Source organism: Dendrobium catenatum, unplaced genomic scaffold, assembly GCF_001605985.2.
Source record: "Dendrobium catenatum unplaced genomic scaffold, ASM160598v2 fragScaff_scaffold_853, whole genome shotgun sequence".
Classification (NCBI taxonomy): Eukaryota; Viridiplantae; Streptophyta; class Magnoliopsida; order Asparagales; family Orchidaceae; genus Dendrobium; species Dendrobium catenatum.
Window position 1 is genome coordinate 8,942,416 of NW_021319315.1, and position 25,600 is coordinate 8,968,015.

The following is a 25,600-nucleotide window of genomic DNA, read 5'->3' on the forward strand; positions in this document are numbered from 1 at the left end:
GATGAACTTCTGTTGACCCATGGCTATAGGAAAGGGTCCTACTATGTCAATCCCCCATTGGTCGAAGGGCTAGGGACTCTGTAATGTTGAGATCTCTATGGCAGGCAGGTGGGTGAGGTTGACATGTAACTGACAACTGTTACATTTTTGCACGAGCTCTAGCACGTCCTGCTTCATCATTGACCAATAAAATCCCTGTCTCAGGATCTTTTGGGCTAGCGCCCTTCCGCCCAAATGTTCCCTGTAAATGCCTGAATGTACTTCTCGGAGTGCATAGTTCACCTCTGAAGGAGGAAGACATTTAAGGTATGGCCCTGTGAAAGATTGTTTGTATAACTAACTCTCTATTAATAATGATGAAGTTCGCTGCCTGCCTCCGAAGTCATACTGTTACTGTCGGGTCTTCAGGAAGAACACCCTCTTGTAGGAAAGTGAGAATGGGGTCGATCCAAGAAACTTCTTTTGATTCATCTATCTATTGAATCACCCATAGGCCTTAAATGCTCAAAAAGTATCTCTTCAATATATTTTCTTCTGAAAACATCTCATGTCGTAGATGTGGCTAGCTTGGAGAGAGAGTCTGCCCTTGCATTCTGCTCTCGAAGGATATGGATGATCTGATGCTTCGTTATTTGGGCCAACAAGAATTCAACTATCTGGCAATATTGGGCCAACGATGGATGGTGGGTATCGAATTCTCCCTCCACCTGAGAGGCGACTAGTTGGAAATCGGTGTGAACCACCAAGTCCTGTACATCGCAATCAATTGCCAACCTCAATCCGGCGATCAGAGCCTCATATTCGGCGACGTTATTTGTTGTCAGGAACTTCAATCTAAGCCCGTATTCGAGTGTAGCTTTCTGTGGGGAGATTAACAAGATCCCAGCGCCGGCACCGAAACTCCCAGAAGCTCCATCCACATATAAAGTCCAACACAAGGAGGAAGGAGATGCATCTAGCAGTTCATTGGAGGTATGGTTAGTACATTTGACCACAAAATTGGCAAGCACTTGTGATTTGATGTCGGGTCTAGGTAAGAACTGTATATCGAATTCTGCAAGCTCCACTGACCATTTGATCAATCTTTCAGATACCTCAGGCTTTTGGAAAATACTTTTCAATTGTAGGTTTGTATAGACCCCGATCAAGTGTGCTTAAAAATAATGGCGTAACTTTCTAGTTGAAAATACTAACGCCAAGGCTGTTTTATCTGCTAATGGATAGCGTGTCTCAGTTTCTGAAAATACCTTGCTAATATACTAAACTGGCGTTGAACAGTATCATCTACCCGAACCAAGACCGGGCTTATAGCTTTGGAGAAGACAGCCATATACATATACAAAATTTCCCTTGGAACTGGCTTCGAGAGTAGTGGCGATGAGGCGAGCTAAGCTCGGAGTTGCTCAAAAGCCTCTTGGCATTCGTCAGTCCACTAAAATCCTGAGCTACGAGCACCTCTGAGAACCTTAAAGAATGGCAGATATTTATCTCCTGAGCGAGCCAAGAAACGAGAAAGTGCCGCAATCCTTCCATTTAACCTCTGGATTTCTTTGATATTTCTTGGGGGTAGCATGTCCCTTAGGGTCTTGATCTTCTCAGGGTTAGCCTCAATCCCTCGGTGGGTAACCATGAACCCCAGAAATTTTCCTGAGGCCACTCCAAATGCACATTTGGAGGGGTAGAGGCGCATGTTATAAGATCGAAGGAGGCAGAAGCATTGTTCTAAGTAAGAGATATGCTGTGATTTCTTGAGGCTTTTAACTAGCATATCGTCCACATATACTTCCATAGTCTGCCCGATAAGGTTCTTAAAAACCTTATTCATCAGACGTTGGTATGTTGCCCCCGCATTCTTGAGTCCGAATGGCATTACTAAATAGCAGTACAGCCCCTTATCTGCTTGAAAAGCTATTGCCTCCTCATCAATAGGATCCATTTGTATTTGATTGTATCTGGAGTAAGCATCCATGAAGCTCAACATCTGATGTCTGGAGGTGGCATCAACCAACTGGTCGATACGGGTAAGTGGAAAACTATCCTTGGGCAGGCTTTGTTGAGATCGGTATAGTCTACGCACATTCTCCGAGCTCCATTTGTCTTTCAAACCATAACAGCGTTTGCCAACCAAGCGGGATAGTGCACTTCCCTTATGAATCTTGTATTTAAAAGCTTATCAACCTCTTGCTCAATTGTTAGCTAACGATCTGGTGCAAAGTTTCGCTTCTTTTGGATCACCGGCTTGTATGCTGGATTTATCTTGAGGGAGTGCATGATTACTTCAGGGTTGATTCCAGTCATATCAGCTGGACTCCATGCGAGTACATCTTGGTTTTTACATAGAAAGTCTACATACTCCTCTTCATCTGAGAGAAGTGATACGATCTATACTATTCTTGAAGGGTGCTCATCTAATAGAGAGACACAAATAAGATCTTCCACAGGGGAGGCCCTTTGAGGGATATCTATATTCCGGAGATCAAAGTCCTCGATGCTTAGAGTGATTGATGAGTGTGGTTGAGCCTGCCTAAGATAGCAAGATTGTGCTACTTGTTGATCTCCACGTACTGTTCCAATCCCCACTGGGGTAGGAAACTTCAGCTTTAAATGGAGAATTGAAGCAATATCCCCAAAGATTGTTTGGAGTGGCCTTTCAAAGATCGCATTGTAGGCGGATTCTGATTTCACTACAACGAATTTGATAGAATGCTCAACTTGTCGGGGGAATTCTCCAAGTACGACCGAGAGACTGATGGTTCCTTCTACCCGTACAGATCGATTGTCAAACCAGTATAGTTGGTCGGTGGCAGGTTGGAGTTTCTCTTGGTAGACCCATATTAAGGAAAGTGGAGTAGAATAGGACATCTACCGAGCTCCCATTATCTACCAAGATTCTTTTAACATTATACCACAGGTCGCCAATTCCCGCGCTAATCACCAATGGATCTTGATGAGGGGTCTTTATCCCTTCTAGATCAAACTCCTTGAAGGTGATGGACTGATCAAGATGAAGTTCTTTGTTGGTGGCTCTTTGCTCTCCGCAATTAAAACTTGGCAAGGCGTTGAAGGGCCCCTGGCGATGGTTTCAATTTTGTCTACTATTTGGTGATTGTTTGTCGATTGTCTTTGTTGTTGATTCTGCCCCCTAGTCGGACCAACTTCATCTCGGCCTGGTGGATTCTTGATGAATTGTTGGAGATATCTTTGTTGAATCAGTCTCTTAATTTCTTCCATGAGATGTCTGCATGCTTCAGTTGTGTGCCCGACTGCGGTGGAAGTGGCAATATTGTTTCTGATTTCCGACGTTTGGCTTCAAAGGGTGTGGCCACTTTACGCTTTCCTGATCTCGGATGGTCATCAATACGTTTGCTAGGGATGTATTAAGTGGCGTGTACTCCTTTTCTTGGCGAGACTCTTGTCACGGCTGTTAGGGTCGATGAGGAAGATTGTAGTTTCCTTACTTCTTCCTTTGCGAGGTTGGATTCTCCATTCATGGGGGATTTTTTCGCTTCCCAATTGTTTGCTCAAATTATTTCTTGTGAGCATTAATAGCTTCGTCAGCAGAGATTTGAACCTCTACTCGATGGATTAGATTCGCATATGAATGGACCGTTTCTCGCATGAGTGCTGAGTAGAAGGGGCCAGGGCGAAGCCCGCCCTCCGAGGAACACACCTCTAAGTAACTCTGGGTCTACCCCTAGAATTTGCCGGGCTTCAGTAGAAAATCTTTGAAAGTATTCTTTGAGAGATTCACCCTCATTCTGACGAATACCTGAAAGATGGGAGGAGTCTTTAACCATTATTCGGTTGGCGATAAATTGTTTAACGAATAATTTGGCCAATTTAACGAATAGTGGAATGGATCGGGCTGGCACTGAATAGAACCACGTCCGGGCTTGCCCTTTAAGGGTGGCAGGAAAAACTTGGCAGAGGAGCGCATCTGGAGCCCACTGAATATGCATAATGGTGCGGTAGTGATCAATATGCTCATAGGGGTCCGACATCCCATCATAACTATCAATACTCGGGAGTTTAAATCCTGTCGGAATGGGGTGTCGGAGGACAGCTTCAGTGAAGGGTGATGACTCCTGAAAGTCTTGTTGACGAAGAGATTGTCTTATATCTCTTGTGGGGAATCTCCTGTGGGGAACTCCTCTCATACTAGTCTCCATAATTCATGTCGTAGGGCATTACGGGGGAGTTCAGCGATGTGCTGCTGAGCTAAGTCCTCGAGGACGTCAGGAGGAAGGTGATGCCGGCAGCCTGTGTACGAAGGATGGGTAGAGCTTGCCGTGTCAGTAAGCTCATTCTCTGGATGTGTTGGAGGGTGCATCCTTGGCGGAGGAAGGGGAACCTCGACATGAAGAACATCTTCGAATCCTAGCAGGTCTCGAGGGAGAAGAATATCTTCTTGGTATACTCGTGCTGGTCCTCGAGTCTCTCGTAAGAGTTGAAGGATCTCATTCTGAGAATCCTCCATCTTTCTGATACGATCTTCTATGGATGGTCCTGAAATCCCTTCTCCGGCAGGGTTTCGACCACCGAGGTAAAGAGGGGTAAAAATTCTGGCGTCCCTGATTCAGAGATTGATTCGGGGATTGATGTGAATTGGAGCAGGAGGCTCCCAAGATACGATGGCTACGCATGTTGTCCAATTGAGGAGTATCTTAAGATAGTGGGATTGACTGTTTCCCATAGACGGTGCCAAACTGTTGATGGCTAGAATATACGCGGCGATAAAGTTAGAATACTACGTCTTAGCATTGCACGAATATCCAGCTCACACACAGAAAACACAAGATTTTTATGTGGAAAGCCCTGAAAAAAGGAAAAACCATGGGGCCTAGCCTAGTTGAAAATGATCCCACTAGAATTTGAGTCGGTTACAATGGACTGACTCTCCTCTGAGGGCGATCATATTACAAGTAACAATGGTACTATAGAAATTCGGGTGTCAGGTGATGGTCTGACAGAGCTTCGGGCCTCAGATGATGGTCTGGCAGAAGTCTAGGCCTGAGGTGATGATCTGACGAAGGCATGGGCCTCAAATGGAGGTCTAGAAAAGGTGAAGGCCTTTGTAGTGGTCCAGCAAAGGTGATGGCCTCTGGCGGTGGTCCAGCGAAGGTGAGAGCCTCTGGCAATGGTCCGGCGAAGGTGAAGGCCTCAGGCAGTGATCCGGCAAAGGTGAGGGCCTCAAGCGGTGGTCCGACGAAGGTGAGGGCCTCCGGCGGTGGTCCGACGAAGGTGAGGGCCTTAGGTAGTGGTCCGGCGAAGGTGAGGGCCTCCAGCGGAGGTCCGGAGAAGGTGAGGGCCTTAGGTGGTGGTCCGGCGAAGCTCCGACGGTGGAGCAGCGATGGTCCGGCGAGATTCCGATGGTGGACCGGCGGTGGTCCGGCGAAACTCCGGCGGTGGTCGAGGAGGAGCTTCTTCCTTCCTCCTCTTCTTCTCTTCTTCTCTTCTTCTCTCTCTTGCTTAGGTCCTTTTTCAAGAGAAATGAGGGGTCTATTTATTGATTTTTTGAGTGGCATGGCCCGTACATAGGTGAGAGATAAAGGGTAAATGGGAGTGGTTGAATGGACGGCCAATATTGAATCCCTTGATCATGGGCTGTTCGTCAGGCATTTGGATGCCTTAATGATTTTGGAATTCAGTGATCTTAGGCTCACTGGATTTGTCTCGTCGAGCTGTTCGATTCGACTATAAGGTCGTCATATTTGGAAACCGTTTGGTAACTCAAACAGTGGTACGAAGCTTCCAACAGCGCTTCGGGTCCTTGAATTGGGGGATTGAGTCGAATTTGGTGTTGTTGGGTTCATATTTCCGAGACGCTCAGTTTGACTATAAGTTTGCTAAAATCAGAGTTCAGGTGATCCCAGATTTAATTTTTTAAGTTTCCGGCTTGCTTTTGCCTCGAGATTAGTGCCCGATCAAGATAATTTTTTGATGACATATCAAGCTTAAATTTAATTTCTTGCATTATTTACTTGTTAAGTTCGACAATTCATATGTTTATATGGCTATATATGTCTAGAATGATATCCTAATATAGTTGTTGATTAGATTTCCTTATTGTGCTAAAACTTGCAAATACTCATTCTTACCATTCTAATCTTATCATCACCATATCTTGTGTATTTGCATATTTTCACTTGTGTACCTTTGGTGTATAATTATTTAACTACTTTAGCTTGTGAAGTTGAGTATTACATTAATATTTACTCAATAGGTTTCTATATACTAATACTTTTTAATATAATATCATTTATATTATAATTGATATCTTTGAAATTATTTATATTAGAATATTAAGTTATATTTATAAAATATTCACCCAACAAGTTCTTCTTGAGTCTGTCAATTTGGTATCATCTTTCTCTCAATTACTTTAGGCTTTCTTATTTTGCACTAAAATGTATTTCTTAGAATTTATTTAGGTGAGGAAAATTATTTAGGTTAGAACCATTAAGTCATTTCCAAAATTCAAGAGAACTTTTGACATGGTTTTAATTATAAACCTTAGGGTTTTGCAAAGTGGAATTTTGTGAAACTTTGTGCTCTTGCCATCTAAGCAAAGTTGTGTAAAGGTTTCTCCACCTACCCAAGTGATTGACAATGATGCACCAACACTTTTCCACAAAGAGGTGTGTAGTGTCTGGCGCATATCGAACACAAGAAGCATCTCCAACACATGTTGGACATGTCCAATTTAAAAAAAAAATATTAAAAATAAATTAGACATGCATATCTTAAATGTTTTATTTAAAATATAAATATAATTTTGTATTTCAAAATTTTATTTATTAAAAAAATAAAAAATAAATTTATTATTTCCTCTCCACAACCCCAAATCAATCGCCCCCACTTAATTCTCCACTCTTCATACTTTCCCATTTTCACTTCTCTCTCACAGTCCATGACTAGGGCTTCACAACAATGCCCAATGTCATCTCAACATTGGCATTCAATGTCGTCACAACATCAAAGTTTCAAAACTATCTTAAAATCAAAGTCTGATACTATGTTGACATTGACGCTAGACACCAGTAATTTCTACACCCACAATCACACCCCTATGCTATCTCGACATCTCATTATTTTTCAAAATCATCTCAACATCAACATCTAACACCATCCTAACATTGAAACCCAATGTCCATTGCACAACATTGATGCCCGACTCTCGACAGCATTGACAACTCCCCTCACAATGCCTGACATGTGACATTGACTCACAACTCTCGATGTCCTAATAGCAATCATTTTAAGCGCAAATCTAAATTAATTGAATTATTATTTCTAAATTATTCTTAATATTCTACATATTCAATTTCTATATACTATTTTTAAGATATAAAATTATAACATCGTGACCAACCAGTTCAATAATTGATGTGTTTGTGTCGTGTATGTGTCGTTATTTTTGTATCTATGCATCATAGATGATGGATTTAAACAAGTGGTTTCTAGTCTGATTAGTAGAATCCTAATTCGGATGAGGATCAAATATACGTAAGCCAACTGAGTTTAAACCATTTAAAAGTTTTATTATGTCAAATTCATTTTTAATTCAAATTTAATTTCTTGCATTATTAACTTGTTAAGTTCTATAGTTCACATATTTATATGCAAACACATATCTAGAATGATGTTGAACAGATTTCTTTATTGTGCACAGTTTGAAAATTCTCATTATTACCATTTTAATCTTATCAACACCATATTTTGTGTACTTGGATATTTTCAATATACTTTGGTGTAGAGTAGTTTAATTGCTTTAGCTTATCAAATTAGTATTCCATTTATATTTACTCACTCAGTATCTTAATTTGACAAAATACACCGTATTCACTTATGAGGTGTCACAGGATGTTCAAGTGTGATATCACTCAAGGTTTAAAATTGCGTAATTGGGTATTGAAGCGTTTTTCATTCATGAGGCAAGACGTAAGCTTCAAGGCATTTTGAGGCATAAGCCTCAAATCTAAAAATTATGTAAAGTAAAAAACAAAAATTAAAAGTGTTTTTTTATATAATACCCAAATAATATGTTAAAGAATGGTATATTAACTTTCTATTGAACTATGAAGTAACAAATTTATATACATATGAAAGAAAAAATTAAATAAAATGTAAAGTGATAGTAATAAATTATATGAAATAGAATTGAAATCCAAATATCACAGGAAAAAAACAACAAAAAAAAAATGAATTACATAAACGTATCATATAGCATCAAGTTTAGCTCTAAATTTCTTTTTCTCAGTTCCCTGCTCATCTACATTTAATTACTAATAAAATTAAAATAATTGACAACAAATCAAAAATCATCTGTACTATCATTACTAAGAGAATTTTTATTTGAGTTGTCATAACAAATTGGCCTTTCCTTTGCGTCATCCTATAGGGTCGAATACCTACCAATCTACTTCTTTATTGATTTCAACAATCTTCCTCTTTCATAAATATTTTTCATCAACATAAAATAAGAGTAATACTTAAATTTTTATAGTAGATGGTAGTGGTATGCGGATTTTAAGTGATCCCCGGCGGCGGCTATGATGATGGTGGCTACAGCGAAGGCGGCGGGCTAGAGGTCAAGGCAGTTAAGAGGAAGTTAATGCTGCTTTGGAGCGCAAGAAGTCATGATTTTTTGGGTCTTTTGTATAGGATTTAGCTAAGTTTTAAATAATAACATACATAAATAAAGCTAGGTGTATGCCTCATGCCAACGAGGTGAGGACGTGGGCCTCAGCCAAGATGAGGCGTAAGCCTCATAAAGAATGTTTGAGGCATAAGCCTCGAGGCATTTTTCACTAAAATTGCGCAAAGACAAGCCTCAAGGCGAGACTCATATTGAACAATTTTAAACAATGATATCACTTAGATTATAATTGAAAATTGTAAACTAATTTATGTTTGCCTATCATATTGAGTATATCTTGGCTCCTACATTTATAAATTTATTTGCCTATTTGATTTTTATACCATTGGCTTCCATTAATATTTGATTGTGAGGATTTTAAATTAGGAAATTTTTGAAAGAAGTTCAAAGTGCTCATTACATACCCAAATTAACCCTCCTTTTGTTTGTCTAATTACATTTGTGTATATACTAATAGTTTAGAGTGTAATATCATTTATATTATGATTAACACTTATATACTCATTTATATTAGCCTATCATATTTTATATATCTTCGCTCCTACATTTACAAACTTGTTTGTGTATTTATGTTAAATTAGTTGTCTTTTGTCAGTATTTGATTGCAAACATTTTGAAATGGGAGAATTTTGAAAGAAGTTCAAAGTACCAATTGCACACCCAATTCAATACTCTGAGCCCCACTGTTATTATACCTTACTCTACAATTAGTATCAAAACATTATTTACTTGTTAACTATTTGAAAGAAAAAAAAAAAGGTACAACACCCTAACAATAAGAGAAAAAGCAAGGGAATACACCAAATTAAGGAGATAGAGAGAGAGAGAATCCTAATGGCCAAGGGAGAGAAATGTATTGTAAGCAAGAGCTTTTCTATTCAACTTCAATTGTTCTGCTTTATATAATATTCTATCAACTTTTTTATAGATTTGACCATTAATCAAAGTAAAATGATTCCCAATATAACTTGCATTAACCAATCCACAAAATCAAGAAGAGAATCAGCATACTCCTTAAGGTCCTTAATCACATTAGAAGTTCATGTCATGTCCTGAGTCTAAATCAAAAGAATTGCACATCATTTTATCTTTTAATCATCAATCAGAACTCACAAGATTCAATATAAGCAGAAAATATAACTACATTATTGATTATTGAATATTTATATATCTATCAGTTCCCAAAATAATATATACAAAAACCAATAGCAACATACTACAAAATAATGGACAAAACCAAATAACAGGAAACAAAACTTAAACCATCATTCACTGATTAACCTCACTCTGCATACCCCTTACCCTTACTTGAAATCATATAAAAATCAAATAATGAGCGCATAGCCAATAAGTAATCAAAATCTTACCACTGAAATTAGTGCACGAAAATAGAACCAATATGTTATAAATCATGTAAGAAAATCTATGAATCAATATATATTCTCTGCACCGGTCACCTATGTCAATTTAGTTGTCTTTTTCATATCACATCTTACTCTATCAATTATATCAGTTATCTCCATTATCAATCCTGAACATAAATGATTCAATCTCATGTATCATTAGTTTTATCAGTTATCAATCCTATTTGTCATATCTATCATTTCTAAATCCAATATCATGTATGCAATTATACAAGCCATTAAATATGCATATCAATATAAAATTCAACAAAGTAGGACATCAAGCTTTTTATGTGGTGTTTTCAACATCTTTAACTCCAATTGTCCACGAGTTAGTCATCGGTCTTTAATTTAATCCTAATTATAAATCAGTTTGTAATCAGTCTTTAATTTAACTTCAACTATCAATTATTTGGTCATCAGTCTTTATCTTACCATCATTGCTCATAAATCTTAAATCAATTCATAAGTTGCTTTCAATAAATCAATGAAAAGTCATAACTATCTACCTATCGGTGTAACCAGTCAATCAGTTTCAAGCTAAGTTCCAGAATTACATCATAAATCTTTTATTTTATGGAAAACTCATCAGCTCACCCTCTTATAAAGGATATTATATTTTAATAACCAATGGTATTAATTAAAGTGTTTACGGCCAATCTTCACTACTTACATACAAATGTCACATTTATCACATATCAATCTTACTATTTTCTCTATGCAGTTCAATATTATGTAAAAAATATAATAATTTATGAAATACAGGAAAAATCCATATACTATTTATTAATTTCAAAAAAAATCATAATTATTATTTACCCAGTGCAATCAATAATATTACAGTCAAAATGCTCATAAGAATCATAAAATGTCATAAGGTGAAAATTTGATAAATTAGGAGAAAATATATTATTATTAATTTAGGGGATATAAAAATTGTAAAAATCAAACCATTGAAAATAAAAGAGTCTAATCACTTACATCAATTAGAATAAAATTTGAAATAAAAACGACGGACAAAAAAGGATAGACTAATTAATTTCTTTGGGATATTCAATAAAAGCGACGGACGTAATAAAAGTCACTTACATCACTCTCACAACTCAAATCTCTCCCTATACTCCATGGTGGTCCCTTATATGGACAAAATTAACTAATGTAATGATGACCACTGGTTTAGCTTTTAAACATATTAAATAGTTTCTTTTATTCAAATCTGCATTTGAGCACATTTGTGCTCAAATATTGCATTATATACGTCTGCATTTTCACCATTTATGAATTAGATGTTGTAAATGAAGTACTTTGCTTAATTTTGTGAACTTATTTAAAAGTGAGCCATTTGAAGTGATATTATGTACTTATATGTGTATAGTCATTCTCAAACATTATCATAAATTTTATAAACACATACATGTATAAATTACAATGTATTGAATTCTAACACATCTCTCTATCTCTTCACGTTAGTTGTGAGATAATGACGGATCTAATTGAAGGTAAAGCTAAGAAAATCAGTCGCATCCATTTCATCCAAATAGAGGTGCTACAACCGGCTTGCACCGTTGACTTACTCCGGTGAGATAAATTCTGTAAAACTTAGGTTTTTAGGTCTTTTAAGCCTTGCACATGAATATGACTCCTCTAAACCATAGATCATTCTAGAAACCCTGTATTTAAATTTCAAACACAATAAATACTAGTGATTAGGATTTTACTCATTAGTGCAAAACTTTGGAGTTTCGTAGCATTGATTTATCACCCAACCTAGAAATGCCTTTTTTTTATTTTTTTTAATCATAATATATGTAATAAAGTAATATGTTAATAAAATAAAATAAAAATTGAATAATCAAATATCAATGAACCCAATTTGTCAAGACTTTAAAAAATAAAACTTATTAATGAATTCATATTAAATCATAAAAATGAATTCTAAAGTTCAGGCCATTCAAAACTAAATGCTAAATAAAGGATATCAAAAGTCCTATTAAATTAAATATACAACCACTAAAATTATAAAATTCATTAAATAATTCACCCAATTAATTCATTAATTAAAAGGCTGGACTTGTAAATTAATAATTAATTCTATAAAAGCCCAAATCATATAAACTCAAAGAGAATTACCACTCCACCTAAATGACTAATAATAAATTAATAATTAACCAATCAATCAAATTTAAATAGCTAAAGAAATTGTTATTCAATTTAAAGAACCATTAAGAATTCAATAATAAAAGAAAAATAATTAGTAAAGTGGATTAATCAAAATCATTAATGAATAATCAAACTTAAATAAATAGATAATTATTGGGTAACCCAAACTTACGAGGTTATTGACTTAGCCTTACGAAGAATGAAATAAATGTCATAGCTCTTGTTTAACAAATGTAATTATTATTCAACTTAATTAAATATTCACCCAAATCATTAAAAACACTTAAAACAATTCAAAGCCCTAAACAATCAATCATCACTCAAATTCAATAATTAAAACCCGCCATAAAATAAATCCTAAAATATCAAAACACAAAAACTTAAATTTAAATTAAAAATTTATTGGCTTTCAACAAACCAAATTCCTTAAGCAATAAACCTTCGAGGACATATCAAATACACATAATATTTTTTACACACTAGAATTTGTTTGTTGGGTCTACTGACTCTAGCCTTAGGTTAGGCCGCAGTGTATTTAGTTTAAGGCAGACCCTTTTCTTTGAGGGTATCCTTGATATGTTTGCTTACTTTCAATACTGTACATATCATGGCATGCATAATTAAGTTTTCAAATTGACTATATATGTTTCATATTCATACATGCATTGTATATGCATCCATATTATTTTCTTCTTATTGCAAAAGAAAAGCAAAGTAGAATGTATCTAAGTTGGCTTATAAAAATAAATGTAAAGTGGCATTGTATGTATACAGTATACATAAATTGAGTTGCATATTATTATTGAGTTGTAAAGATTTAAATGTCATGCCTTATATATATATATGTATATAAGACTCCAAAAGATAATCCCTCCTCTGAAGGGTGTTCTCTTTCGGAATTCTATAGAAAATTAGGAGTCAGATGATGATAAGGAAGAACATTTATATTTATATTTCATAAATGTAGAAAATCAGATTTGTTCAGGTAGAAATTGCCCACCATACATTCTTGCAGACCCTGGGCTGTATGCTAAGATAATGAATAAAATATTTTTCTTATAAATTGTTGTTCATGCATCATTCGCATTGCTCAATTAGTTTTGTAAACATATTGTAGACCATTTGATTAAAATATTGTGAACTACATCTCATTGATTCCTAGGATAGAGACGCCCTATATTGCATGCATAAATTGATTGTTTCCAAGGGTATTAGTTGATAACCCACTCCAAATAGGCATAAGCCAAGATTGTACACATTTTCTCCTTCTACACATCTTTCCTATTATCTCTAAATTCAAAATTTTAAATTCAAATTAGAGATTTATAATTTAAAGCCTATACATTGAAATTTTCATAACCCAAGCATTTTATTAGATTTATATGATTTTTTAAAATTATTTAATCTTCATTTTAATCGAGAGTATTCTCTTAGGAGATGTAATTAACTATAGGATCTTGCCCTTATAGGATGTCTATGACTCAGAATTAAAATAAACCTTAGTTCTTTTCTAAGATAGGGGAAGAATATGAGGACACATACTTGTCTTTTAAATATATATAATTTAAATTCATAATCGAAAGCTAAATGGATGTTCTGCATACCCATGGGGTGAATTGAATATCCTTATGTAATTGATTATAAAAATAAATTAGTTATTTTACTTTCCTTATTGGGTTGATAGATGAATATTCTCTTCACCCTTTAGATGAATTGCATATTCACTATGTTGTTTCTGATTATAAAAATAAACTATAGTTTCTTTTTTTAAAATCGATAATAGAACATTCATCTATCTTTCAGGGTTGTATACTATTAAGCTATGCAGATTTGAATAAAAGAAACTAATTAATATATTTAAAAGCGAAACCAGTGTCCATTATTATATTAGTTTAATTTTGTTCACATTCAACAAAAGGAATCCCAATCAAATTTTTGTTAGGGTTAGCAATCGGAACCGCCGGTGGAGTTGAGATTGTATCTCCATAAGCTTCAGCAACATATACTCCAACCCTTCAAATCGGCACTCCATCCGATTCTCCATGGTTGAAAATCTTTTTTTGATTATTGAGAACTTCTCCATCCCGGATTTGATTTGCTCCGCTTCGCCTTCCAACTAGGAGTGCCAAAAATTGACACAACACGAAAATCTGAATCGAACCTGACATGAATTTTTGGGGTTAGGGTTAACACGATTTAAGAACGGCTAGAGTTCGGGTCCCAATTTTTGACCTATTTGAATATCAGGTTGGGTATGGGTCAACCCGAAAACTCAATTTGAACTTGATTTTGACCGTCTTCATCCGACATATAAGCGAATAAGCTTCCGCCCACGAGCCCTAGTCGCTCTTCTGCCTTCCTCGGTTCCTCCTTCGATGACGTTCACCTCCATTGACGACATTCCCTCCTCCTTCGACTCCATTCACCTCCTTCGAAGGCAATCCTTCCTCCTTCGACGACGTTCACTGCCCTTGACGGCATTCCTTCCTCCTTTGACAACATTCACCTCCTTCGACGACATTCGTTCTCTCGGGTCAACGACCTTCACCTCCTTCGATGATGTTTAATGACATTCCTTCATGTAGGGTCGACGATGTTCCTTCCTCTTTCGATGATGTTCGGCGACGTTCCTTCCTTTTGGGACAACAACGTTCGTGGTTCCATGACATTCCTTCCATGTTGAATTTTATGACTTTTTTGCAAAAACGAGTCTGTTCGGGTCGTGTCAAATAGTGTCGAGTCAGTTTCGGGTTCAACTCGAACCCGAACCACAACCCAATTTTGACACCCCTACTTCCAATGCATCCACCTTTTTTGCCATCATCTCTTCAAAACATTGCTCTGATATCAATATGATGCATCTTGAAAATAAAAACAATAAGCAGATAAGAAATAAAATGCAAGAACCAAATATTAGAGCTAACTTTTTATTATCTCTTCAACAAATAATTAAAGATACAATTGATCTACTATTTAAGAGGTATATCGGTTCTCCCAAAAATCATAGGCGTTGTTAGGAACAACTTCAAAGAAAAACTACAGCAAACACAATCACATAATGAAAATAAAATCAACCAATTAACACTAATATAAACCTTCACACTTCCCTCTCAAATCCGAATTCCAATTAGCCATCTTTTCCTAAATAAATCTTTCATAATTCCCTCCTAATAAAATCATCCATCTTTCCCTAAATAAACATTTCCTAATTACCTCCCAATCAAATCAACCCTCATTCCCTAAATAAACATTTCCTAATTCTCTTCCAACCAAACCAACCCCATTTACCTGAAAAAACCTTTCCTAATTAGTTCCCCCTTAATTCCTCTTTACATAATGAATAATAGATTTCCTGGGCCCCACAAGGGTTTATCAAAAATATAATTATATTATTAATCATTAAATATTTACATATCTATCAAGTTTTCAAAATTATATATACAATAGTCAACAACAATATACTATAAAATAACAGATAAAACTAAATAGCGGGAAATAAAATCTAAATCATCACACACCAATTAACCTCACTCTGTAGGCTCCTTACCCTAGCCTAGAATCATGCAAAAATAACATAATAACTACATAGCCCAACAAGTAACCAAATTCTTACCACTTAAATCAATGCATAAAAAGAGAAATAATATGTAGTAAATCATATAAGAAAATTTATGAATCAATATATATTATTTGTACCGATCACCTATGTCAATTTATTAGTCTTTTTTTATATCACGTCTCAATCTATCAATTATGCCGATTATCTTCATTATCAATACTGATCATAAATCAATCAATATCACTTGTCATTAGTCTTATCAGCTATTAATCTTATATATCATCAATCATCAGTCACATCTATCATCAAGCTTATCTATCTTATCTATCATTTGTCGTATTTGTTATTTGTATATCCATCATATCATGAATGCAATTATGTATGTTATCATGTATGCTTATCAAAATGAAATTCAACAAAGCATGATATTCAACGTTTTATGAGGTATTTTCAACATCTTTAACCTCAACTATCCACCAGTTAGTCATCAATCTTAAATTCAATATGAATCATCGACTAATTGATCATCAGTCTTTAATTTAACCCCAACAATCTACCAGTTGGTTATCACTCTTTAGTTTAACCTCAACTATCGATCAATTGATCAACAATATTTATCTTACCATCATTACTCATATATCTTAAATCAATTCACAGACATTTTTCGATAAATCAATGAAGAGTTGTCACTCTTTATCCATCAGCGTAATCAGTTAATCATATACATGCTTTTAGGATTACACCACAATTCTTTTATTTTAAGAAAAGCTCATCAGCCCACCCTCATATACAATGTATTATGTTATAATAGTCAACCCGTATTAATTATATGATTTATAGCCAGCATTCTTTGCTTATATACAAATGCTGCATTTATCACATATAAATTCTATTAATTTTTATATTCAGTTCAATATCAAATATGAAATGCAATAAGCTATGAAATGTAGGAAAAATTATATACTATTCATTAACTTCAATAAATCATAAATATTAATTTAATTGGTGAAATGTAATAATATTACTGTCAAAATGCTCATAATAATCATGTCTATCACACCAAAAGTTGCATGGAAAAAGTTCAACAAATAAGGAGAAAATACCTTTTTATTGATTTAAAAGAAGATACAATTGTAGAAATCAAAATCCATCAAAAACAGAAGTAAGAGTTTAATCATTTACATCAATTAGAACAAAATTCTTAACAAAAGCGACGGATGAAAAAGCTATGGAAGACTCTCTCTCTCCCTTCCTCTCTCTCCCTTCTATTATTCTTCTCTTTTCTTTCCTTCCTCGATAATAAATGTGAAATGAGGGGAGAGGTGGTGGGATAGTAGGGATATTTAAATAAAAAATATATATTTTTAGTTCATAACACTGCGACGCCCAAGATTCAGCACCGCTATGCTACATGTAGCTCCCAAAGTTTCTATAGAACAGAGCATTCAATGTTGCAACTGCATTTCCTAGCACTACTACCCTTGTCAGCCCAGCATCTCGGCGCTCGCCATCCAGGGGCGCGATGCTCACCAACCCAACTTTGTGAGGCTTGCCAGCCCTAAGTCGTGTCGCTCGCCAGCCCAGGGCAGCGACGCTATCTGCTGGATCATATTTTCATGTTTTATCTGCTGGATCATATTTTCATGTTTCCAAATAAATTCATTTGAAACTTTTGGATTATTACATCTTATCACCTTCTTTTTTTTCCTCAACATGCAAAATGATATTAAAATCTTCTCCAACTAATATTGGACCAATTACTGAAGCAACAAAATTTCTAAGATTTTGTTAAAGACTCCTTATTTGAACTTTACAGCAACTAGCATAAACAAAAGAATAAGCAGTAGAAATTTTCCACAAGTTATATATACACTCACAAGTTGCTCAAAATTAGGAATCACCTCACAACTAAAACCTTCTTTCCAAATACTCCAAAGTCGAAACCTTATTAGAAACATATGCAAAAGCACCAAAGACAAATAATCTTTTAAAAGAGCTTTGCATATATATAAGCTTTCAAGCACGAAAAAACACAATTTGAAGTGAAGCAGGCCAAAATGCTCCAAAGCATGAACATCAAAGTCTTTGTAGCATGATACTTACAATTCTTGATGCAGAGTGTATGCTTTATGATGCTTTTAGAGCACAGAAAGTTTACACTTTTCTGAATTCTAACAATCTAATTCAACTTTTATGCTATTAAAAAAGATGAAATGAAAATAAAATAGGCAAAACAAAAACAAGAAATTTACCGCTTCTTATTTATACTAAAGATTCCCTTACTATAACTTAAGTCAAAAACTTTCGTCATTTCTACATCATCAACTCTTTCGTCAAATGTTGCCTTTTACTTCACCCTATTTACACTATATTTTCCCTTTAACTTCCGCATTGCCATTTATATGCTTTTTTTTCTTTTGGATTATTATCATATTATCCTCCACATTTATCCAAGTGTATTACTTATATTTCATTAGCCACAAAATTTGATGGTTAACTTGCTATCATGTATTTTTTATTTGTAAAAATTCATTTTAAGCTTGATCCATTATAATAATATTCATTCAAGATAAATAAACAATATAAAACTAACTTCAAATTAATTTGATCACGTTTTAATGTGTTACATTAATGAATCTAAATGAAAATGGTAAAAACATGAATTTTGCAAAATATGATTTTTTTTATCATCATTATATATTATAATATTTTTAAAAATATAAAATTAAAATGATGAAGCTTATGCAGCTTTGTTTCAAAATATCTAACACACACAATCACACACACACACACACACACACACACACACACACATATATATATATATATATATATATATATATATATATATATATATATATATATATATCATGGATTCCCTTAAATATCATCAAAAAATAGTGGATTCCATGATTTCAAACTTTTTTAAGGTCTTTTTATTATATATCATGAGTATCATTTTTCTTAATCGAGTGTTCAAATTGCTTGATAAGATAATTACAATTTTAAAGCATAGAAACTTCTAAATTAAATACAATATTTGTTGAAGATAGTTAGAGGGTAATTTATGACTTCGTTTAGTGAAGTACATAGATAAAATTAAACTTTAAAGATGGCTTCAACATGTCATTTAATCAATCTTATGTTTCGCACACGTTCAATGGATGATTAAATTATTGTAAAATCTGCTGAAACTCAATCATCAAGTAATTATTGAATTATAATTCATAATGAATGATATAACCTTTACTTTAAAGAATATCCAATGAATTAGAAGAAAAAATAAAATTTGGAAGACAATAGTTATTCTCCTATTAGGATGAGAAAAATCCATCTCAGATATATTTTGGGGGTTAATAGCAAAAATGAATTCCAAGGCAAGCATGCCATATTTAGGTGATAAATTCACAATTTCTTAAGAGGATGCATGCTAACCACTTCAAAACAACAGGAAAAATTTTCATAAAAAATAAAAATGATCATTAAAAGCATCCATTGTAATATCAACAGAAAAATGATTAAACGAAACTTTTTTCTTAATAAATCAAGTAATCATGGTAAAGATGTGATAATACCTAGAGACCAGTAAGGCATTGGAGCTGGCCTGCCAATCAAAGAAGTATACTGATCAATGACATCGAGAGGCATTGGCCCTGATAAGAAGTAAAAATCAAATATTCCTCCGATGATCTTATAGGTTAGAGAGCTTCCCCTATAGAAAACATCCATCCCATTGCTGTTAAGTAGCAAGACTGCATGTGCAGCAGTCTCTCCATTCCTATTCCTCAAGTCCATATACACCGGATGTGAGCCGTAAAGATCCTTGTTAAGATTAATGGCAGAAATATCAGTTGTGTATAAAGTATAAGGATCATTTGGCTGAAGCTGAATCCCACGAGGCTGTGTATTCTCCCCCAAACCATAGAGTGAACTATACTTAGGCAAGCTAGTGGAGATCTCCAAGTACTGGTCCTTGAAGACAAGGGAGGCATAAGGATCTTCGGCCTCAGTGGTTGAATTAAAGAGTGTCTCTCCATTGGATCTTCTCTTAACTGCAAACCCAAATGGATCTGATATGTAGCTGAAAACAAGCTCTTCGCCGGAGAACTCTGAGGCCGTGAAGGGAAAGCCTGAGGTTTTCTGATTATGAATCTCTAGTGGTGGAGGTTCCTCTCTTGGAAGCAAGTTGTATGGAACTTCCCATCTCTCATTCTCTGCATCAGTTATGTGAACTCTCAATCGGTTCCTAGTTTCATGTCTGCATAACATCCAAATTTTTTTTGAGAAGGAGAATCCAAAAAAGATTGTTTGGTTCAGAATTGAATGGAACAATCTAAGTAGATTGTAGTGCTGTGTCAGAGCAAGTTATCAAATGGTGTTAGATTCAATGTCATTGGCTATAAGGGATTAGGGATCTCTCATTTCCCCCATTTCTTTCAGCCATCAACATACATAAACGATGGAAAGCTGGCAAACAAAATTAGATAGAAGACAATGGTTGAAACCTGCATCTATATCTTTGTAATACTAAGATGTCAGAGAATCAAACAAACAACAAATTTTAATAAGATGATATGAATCCAACATGTCAGACAAGCATTAAAAAATATAATTTCAGTACACCGATAAACTATTAAAAAACGAAATTGAATCCTGGTCATAAAAGCACTGCTCCAGTAAACCCATAAAAAGATTAAAGAAAAGAAAATTTTGAACCCCAGTCATAAAAAACATCGTTCAAAAATTGAATAATGCATATAATCAAAAGAGGGGCTGAATTCCTCAGAGTAAATCAGAAATTTATGAAATCGAAAAAAAAAAACAAAGAACACGAAAATGAATAAAATAAAAAACCTTATCCAAAAGGAGGAAATTTGTCTAGAACCTTCAGATTAAGCGAGTAAAATAAAAGATAAAGTATAATCTAAGAGCTTGTGGAACGCATGTGAGATCAACCAAGCAATGTCTGGGCACATCAAATAGAAAGGGAAAACAAAAACAAAAAAAAAAGGAAAAAGGGGCTTTTAGCTAGAACTTTACAGCATATGCTGTGTACTTACTTGACAAAAAGCCTCAAATGAGGAATATCAGGGCCATAAGTGGAGGTGGCCTTCTTCAGTAGAAGATGTCCAATAAGCCCTCCTCCGTCAAGATTCTCTTGAAGGGAGACCAAGCGGTAGCCATAGCCAATATTCTGAGAAGAAACAGTAAGGCAACCTTTCGAGAGAAAGAGAAGCACAACGAAGAGCAAGAGCATTCTCTCTCCCCTCCACTACAAGCCAATGAAAATCGTAATGGGCTTTGCAGAGTTAACTGGCCGGTTGATTTATGAGCGAGAGAGAGAGAGTTCGAGAGAGAGAGAGAAAGCGGACAAGATCTATGATGAAAATGGACCGCTGCAGCGTAGAGCACGTGATGCTGTGGATTTCAGTAACGTTACCAAAAAATCGTTTTAGTCAGAAATTCTCTTATAAAAACCTCAATCAGTCCGTTAGTCTCGGAGAATCCGGCCCCTTTCAAGTTATTCAAAACTCTCATTTATCAACTTAATATTTAAATTTTATTATTTATTTTTATAATATTTAAAATTTTAAATATCATAAAAAATAAAACACTTGTCCCTCTGTATCACAATTTCATACCCGCATGTTTCACATGCTTTATATTTTTTTCATTTATAGGTCAAAGAGGAAAAATTATTACGTGCAGAGTTCGGATGGTGTCCGGACTCCAATCACATGTTTATGTCTGTTTTTTTCCCCCTCTTATACACAATATCTGTACAATAGAGAGAAAATGTGTAAACATGTTATTGAAATCCGACAAAAAGCTATATCTAGACTCCGTACGTAATAATCTCTCCAAAAATAGATACATTATTTACTCTACTAGTAAAAACACGGAATTACCGAGGATGAAATCGAACACAACATCGCCAATAGAGCTAAAGATGGCGGAGGGATTTATGAAGTTTGAGCTAGGGACAAAGGTGAATAAGATGTTTGATAGTGGAGGAAGCTCTGCATAGATAGGGAAGGCAGAGGACAACAATTGAAGCTCCTTCCCAATATGATTATGTCGCGACTTCATCTTCATAATCAAAGTTTTTGGTAACTCATAGCCACTTCTATGACATATGGATGTAGAGATTTAGAGATCGGGCGAGCCTCATCTATCTTTTAATCTTAATGATACTTACAAAGTAAAAATAATGTGATCTTTTTGGGACAATTAGTGCCTAGTTAATTCTTTATATACTTATTTGCACTTGTCCTCTAAGTAACAACCTTTTTTGGAAGGTTTTTCAATTTATTGTTGCTGCTATTAGACACCTACAATATGTCATTAATAACTCTATTAGTCTTTTGACTAATGGGGCCATGGCTTCTTCATTTTTGGAGTTCAATTAGTGTGCTTTTATATTTTTCATGCCTTGTCAAAAATTATTATAAAGAATTGGGCATGCGGCTTCCCTCAATTTAAGGGCAATGATATACTATTTATACTATTTGATGTATAAGTAGTTCATCTTGATCTGTTGATTAGAAATTTTTACTATTGACCAAAAAACTTTGGGTTTGAGTGATTGGGACATCAGAGCTTGGAAAGTCTATCAGAGACGTGGCCGTCGATCTACGATTACGATTAAGTCAATGTACTTCTGAGTCGTATTATATATTTTCTTTATTATTTTATGTTGTATTTGTTTTATTAGTGTTTTCCGCTTTTACCTCTTACTTAAGGGAGGTCGTATGTAAGCCCAGAGGGCATCATCATCTTTTATTTTTTTGAGTTATTTGTATGATGCTATATATAGCCCTCTTATTCCTTGTTCATGTTAATGAATGAATGATAAATTTTTTTGCATTGTGAGTTCTTGCGAGAGCTTGAGAGAGTTCGAGATAGGAATCCCTTGGAGAGGGAAGCGAATCACCCAGCAGCTTTGGAAGAGTTCGGATTCGTGGCCTTTTTTATTTGTTCTTTATCTCTAACCCTCCTCCCTCCTTATTCCTCCAACCCGCGGCCCCCCACCACCTCAAGCCTCTGTCCACCTCCACAAAATCCACACCAACGGACGCTAATCACCCCACCTCACTCGTTGACTAGCACCCAACCCCACCCTCACCCGTTGACTAGCACCCAACACCCAGCTCACCCACCAAACCGCAGACCCCTTGCTCCCCTTGGTCTTCGAAATTTGCAAATCTCATTATTACTTTCCTTTTATCATTTATTTCTTTTGGGGGGTGATAATTTCAATCATTCAAAAAATCAAATTTGAATTTGAAACATTTCCTAAAATATGATTCTATTTTAGGAAAGTTTCTAAAATCAAATTCAAATTGATTTGATTGAGATTGTAATTAAATCCTATATCCTAATTAGAGAATCCCAATGAGGAAAGCATTAAACCTTATTTAATTTCCCCCCAATCATCTCCCTATGTCTTCGGCCCCCCTCTTGGTTCTCTATGGAATTCTTTCCAAAAAACAAGCTTATCTCTTGGAAACAATTCAAACCGCATCTCCCTCTCTCTCTCTCTCCATTAATTTTCCTTTCCTTTTCTTAGAATTAAATTTAAATTCCAATTCCCAAAATCCCTCCAATTAAAATCTGAAAATTCACTTCAGATTTTAAACTTCTTTCTCTCTCAAACATAAATCCTGATATCAACGTTGTGTTCTCTTTCTCCTTGGTTGAACCCCTTTCCCCACCCTCTCTCTCAAATCTTCTTCTAGTCTCTTAAGTTTGCCCTCTCTCAAATCGAGGAAGATCATAAGCCTTCCACCTACATCTCTTTCCACACATGAATGGCCGACCCTGAACTTGATTACGACATTGCCTACGACGAGCAAGGTTTCGTTCACATCCTTCACTCCACTTTCTTCGACGTCAATCCGGCTATCGAAAACACCGTCGAGGAATATGTGTAGCGCATTCTAGATACTCTCACTAAAGCCATAGAGAGGCAACTTGGTACCGTTCAAAGGTGGATTACGTCCAAGCCGTGACAAAGGTCTTCCAATCTTCCTACTATTCTATTTTCGTAGTTTAACTCTCTCTTGTGGTTTGATTTGATTCATGAAGGTCATGCTCACCTATCTCTGCCAAGCCTATTAATCGTAGGAATTGAGTGTAACTTTCTATGCTTCTAATCTCATTATTAGCGTAGGGATTTTTTTGAAAGCTACTTAATTTTCATGTTATTGAAAATCTAAATTGTTTTGATAATCTAAATGCTTAGCATGTGATTTGGCCTAAGTGCAGCCACCCCTCTTATGTTTTCTGTTATCGTTTTGATTGCTAATAGTTTTAATCTTAATTGTTTTATTCAAGAAGTCGTGCAAATTCTCATCACATACATCTAAGACATTGTAGTTCTACATCATTGAGTCTTACATAGGTGATATGTGTGAGAGTTTGACTTGGGCTTCGTTTAGGATAACTTTTGTATTGCCTTATAAAACAGCTCTTTAGTATAAAAAATTTTGAAAAAGAAAAAAATTATACTAACAAGTTGTTTTAGAAAGCAGTAAGAAAGTTGTCTTTGACTAATGGGGCCATTAGTTGAAAGCTAATGCTGCCAATTAAGAAGTTATGAGCTCGAAATTTTATAAGTGCATTCGAGTTTGTAATTTTTTTTTTTCAAATTCTCCTAAAAATTATTTTATTACTGGTCATAAGTAGTAAAAATTATTGGCAATCGAGCAAAGATGACTTATAAGGTAAGAATTAGCGATAGCTTGTGATCAAACATGCACATTTATAATTATTTATGACTAACAATCGGTCACAAATCTTTTCAAGACCAATCACAAATACAAGTTAAATGTGACATGTTGTTGTGTTGGTCATTTATCCCATTGCGCTAGGCCACAATAATCTTCTATGGCTCATCCTTTACAATATATATATATTCATTTGATTAAATTTTGTTTGGGGTGATTTTTTTACTATTTTTTAAATCAATTTTTTAGTACAAAAGTTTTTCGAATTAGAAATTTTTATACTAAAGAGCTATTTTAAAAAGCAGTAAAAAAATCATCCCAAACGAAACATAAATTTAATTGTAAATTCATCCTTGAAAGTGTTTTTTCTTGAAAGTGTAAGTGTAAATTAATCCACAACCTATTGTGACACGGATTCCTTAGAAGAAGATAAAGATCCCTCTAACGTTGAGAGATTATTATGCCCGAAGATCTGATACAGAAAACCGTTCGGTTTTATCTCTATGAATAATAATAGCGCAGTGGTGAACATCAAAAGCGCAGTAAAGTGCTTTTATTCATAGAGACAATTTGAACTGTCATCTGTGTCCTGTCTCCGTAGGTAATAATTTCTCCTAATATTTAGGAGTCATCTAATTTGGGACAGCTTTTGTTTTGTTTTTGTAAAATTTTTGTAGAGAAAATAATTATTAAAGTTATTATAGAAAACAAATTTCTTGTATAAAATTTTTTTGAAAGCAATAAAAATATAGTAATCAAACATAAATTATAGTTATTGTATGAAAAATAAAATAGTAATAAAAATTGTCTCAAACAAAATCTTTGGCCTTAATATAACACCAAAAAATCTGTACTTTTTTTAAGCCAATAGAAATTTGAGAACTGTCATTCATCTTTTATTTAAAAAAATTATCAATCCACCGTATCAAATACGTTATTTCTTAAGCAACTTTCTTGATTAATATTTTTCTTGTTTTTAATTGATATTTTACATCATAAGCTGCTTCATTCAACCACCTGTCGAATAAAGATATTTAATAAATACGTATTAATATAAAATTTTGCCAAATTTCTGCTCCATAATGCACAG

At 34.8% G+C, this 25,600-nt stretch overlaps 1 protein-coding gene across 1 annotated transcript in view; it reads right to left on the reverse strand.

Annotated features, from left to right (window-relative positions):
• Positions 1 to 21,200, reverse strand: part of LOC110101364 (alpha-xylosidase 1) — a 30,165-nt gene extending 8,965 nt beyond the window's left edge. Inside the window, exons 1-2 of the mRNA XM_020829233.2 lie at positions 20,842 to 21,200; positions 19,357 to 20,039 (exon numbers count right to left, since the gene is read on the reverse strand). Of these exons, the coding sequence (XP_020684892.1) occupies positions 19,357 to 20,039; positions 20,842 to 21,038 (880 nt within the window). The 5' untranslated portion in view covers positions 21,039 to 21,200. The remainder of the gene's footprint in view (positions 1 to 19,356; positions 20,040 to 20,841) is intronic.
• Positions 21,201 to 25,600: the final 4,400 nt, after the last annotated feature.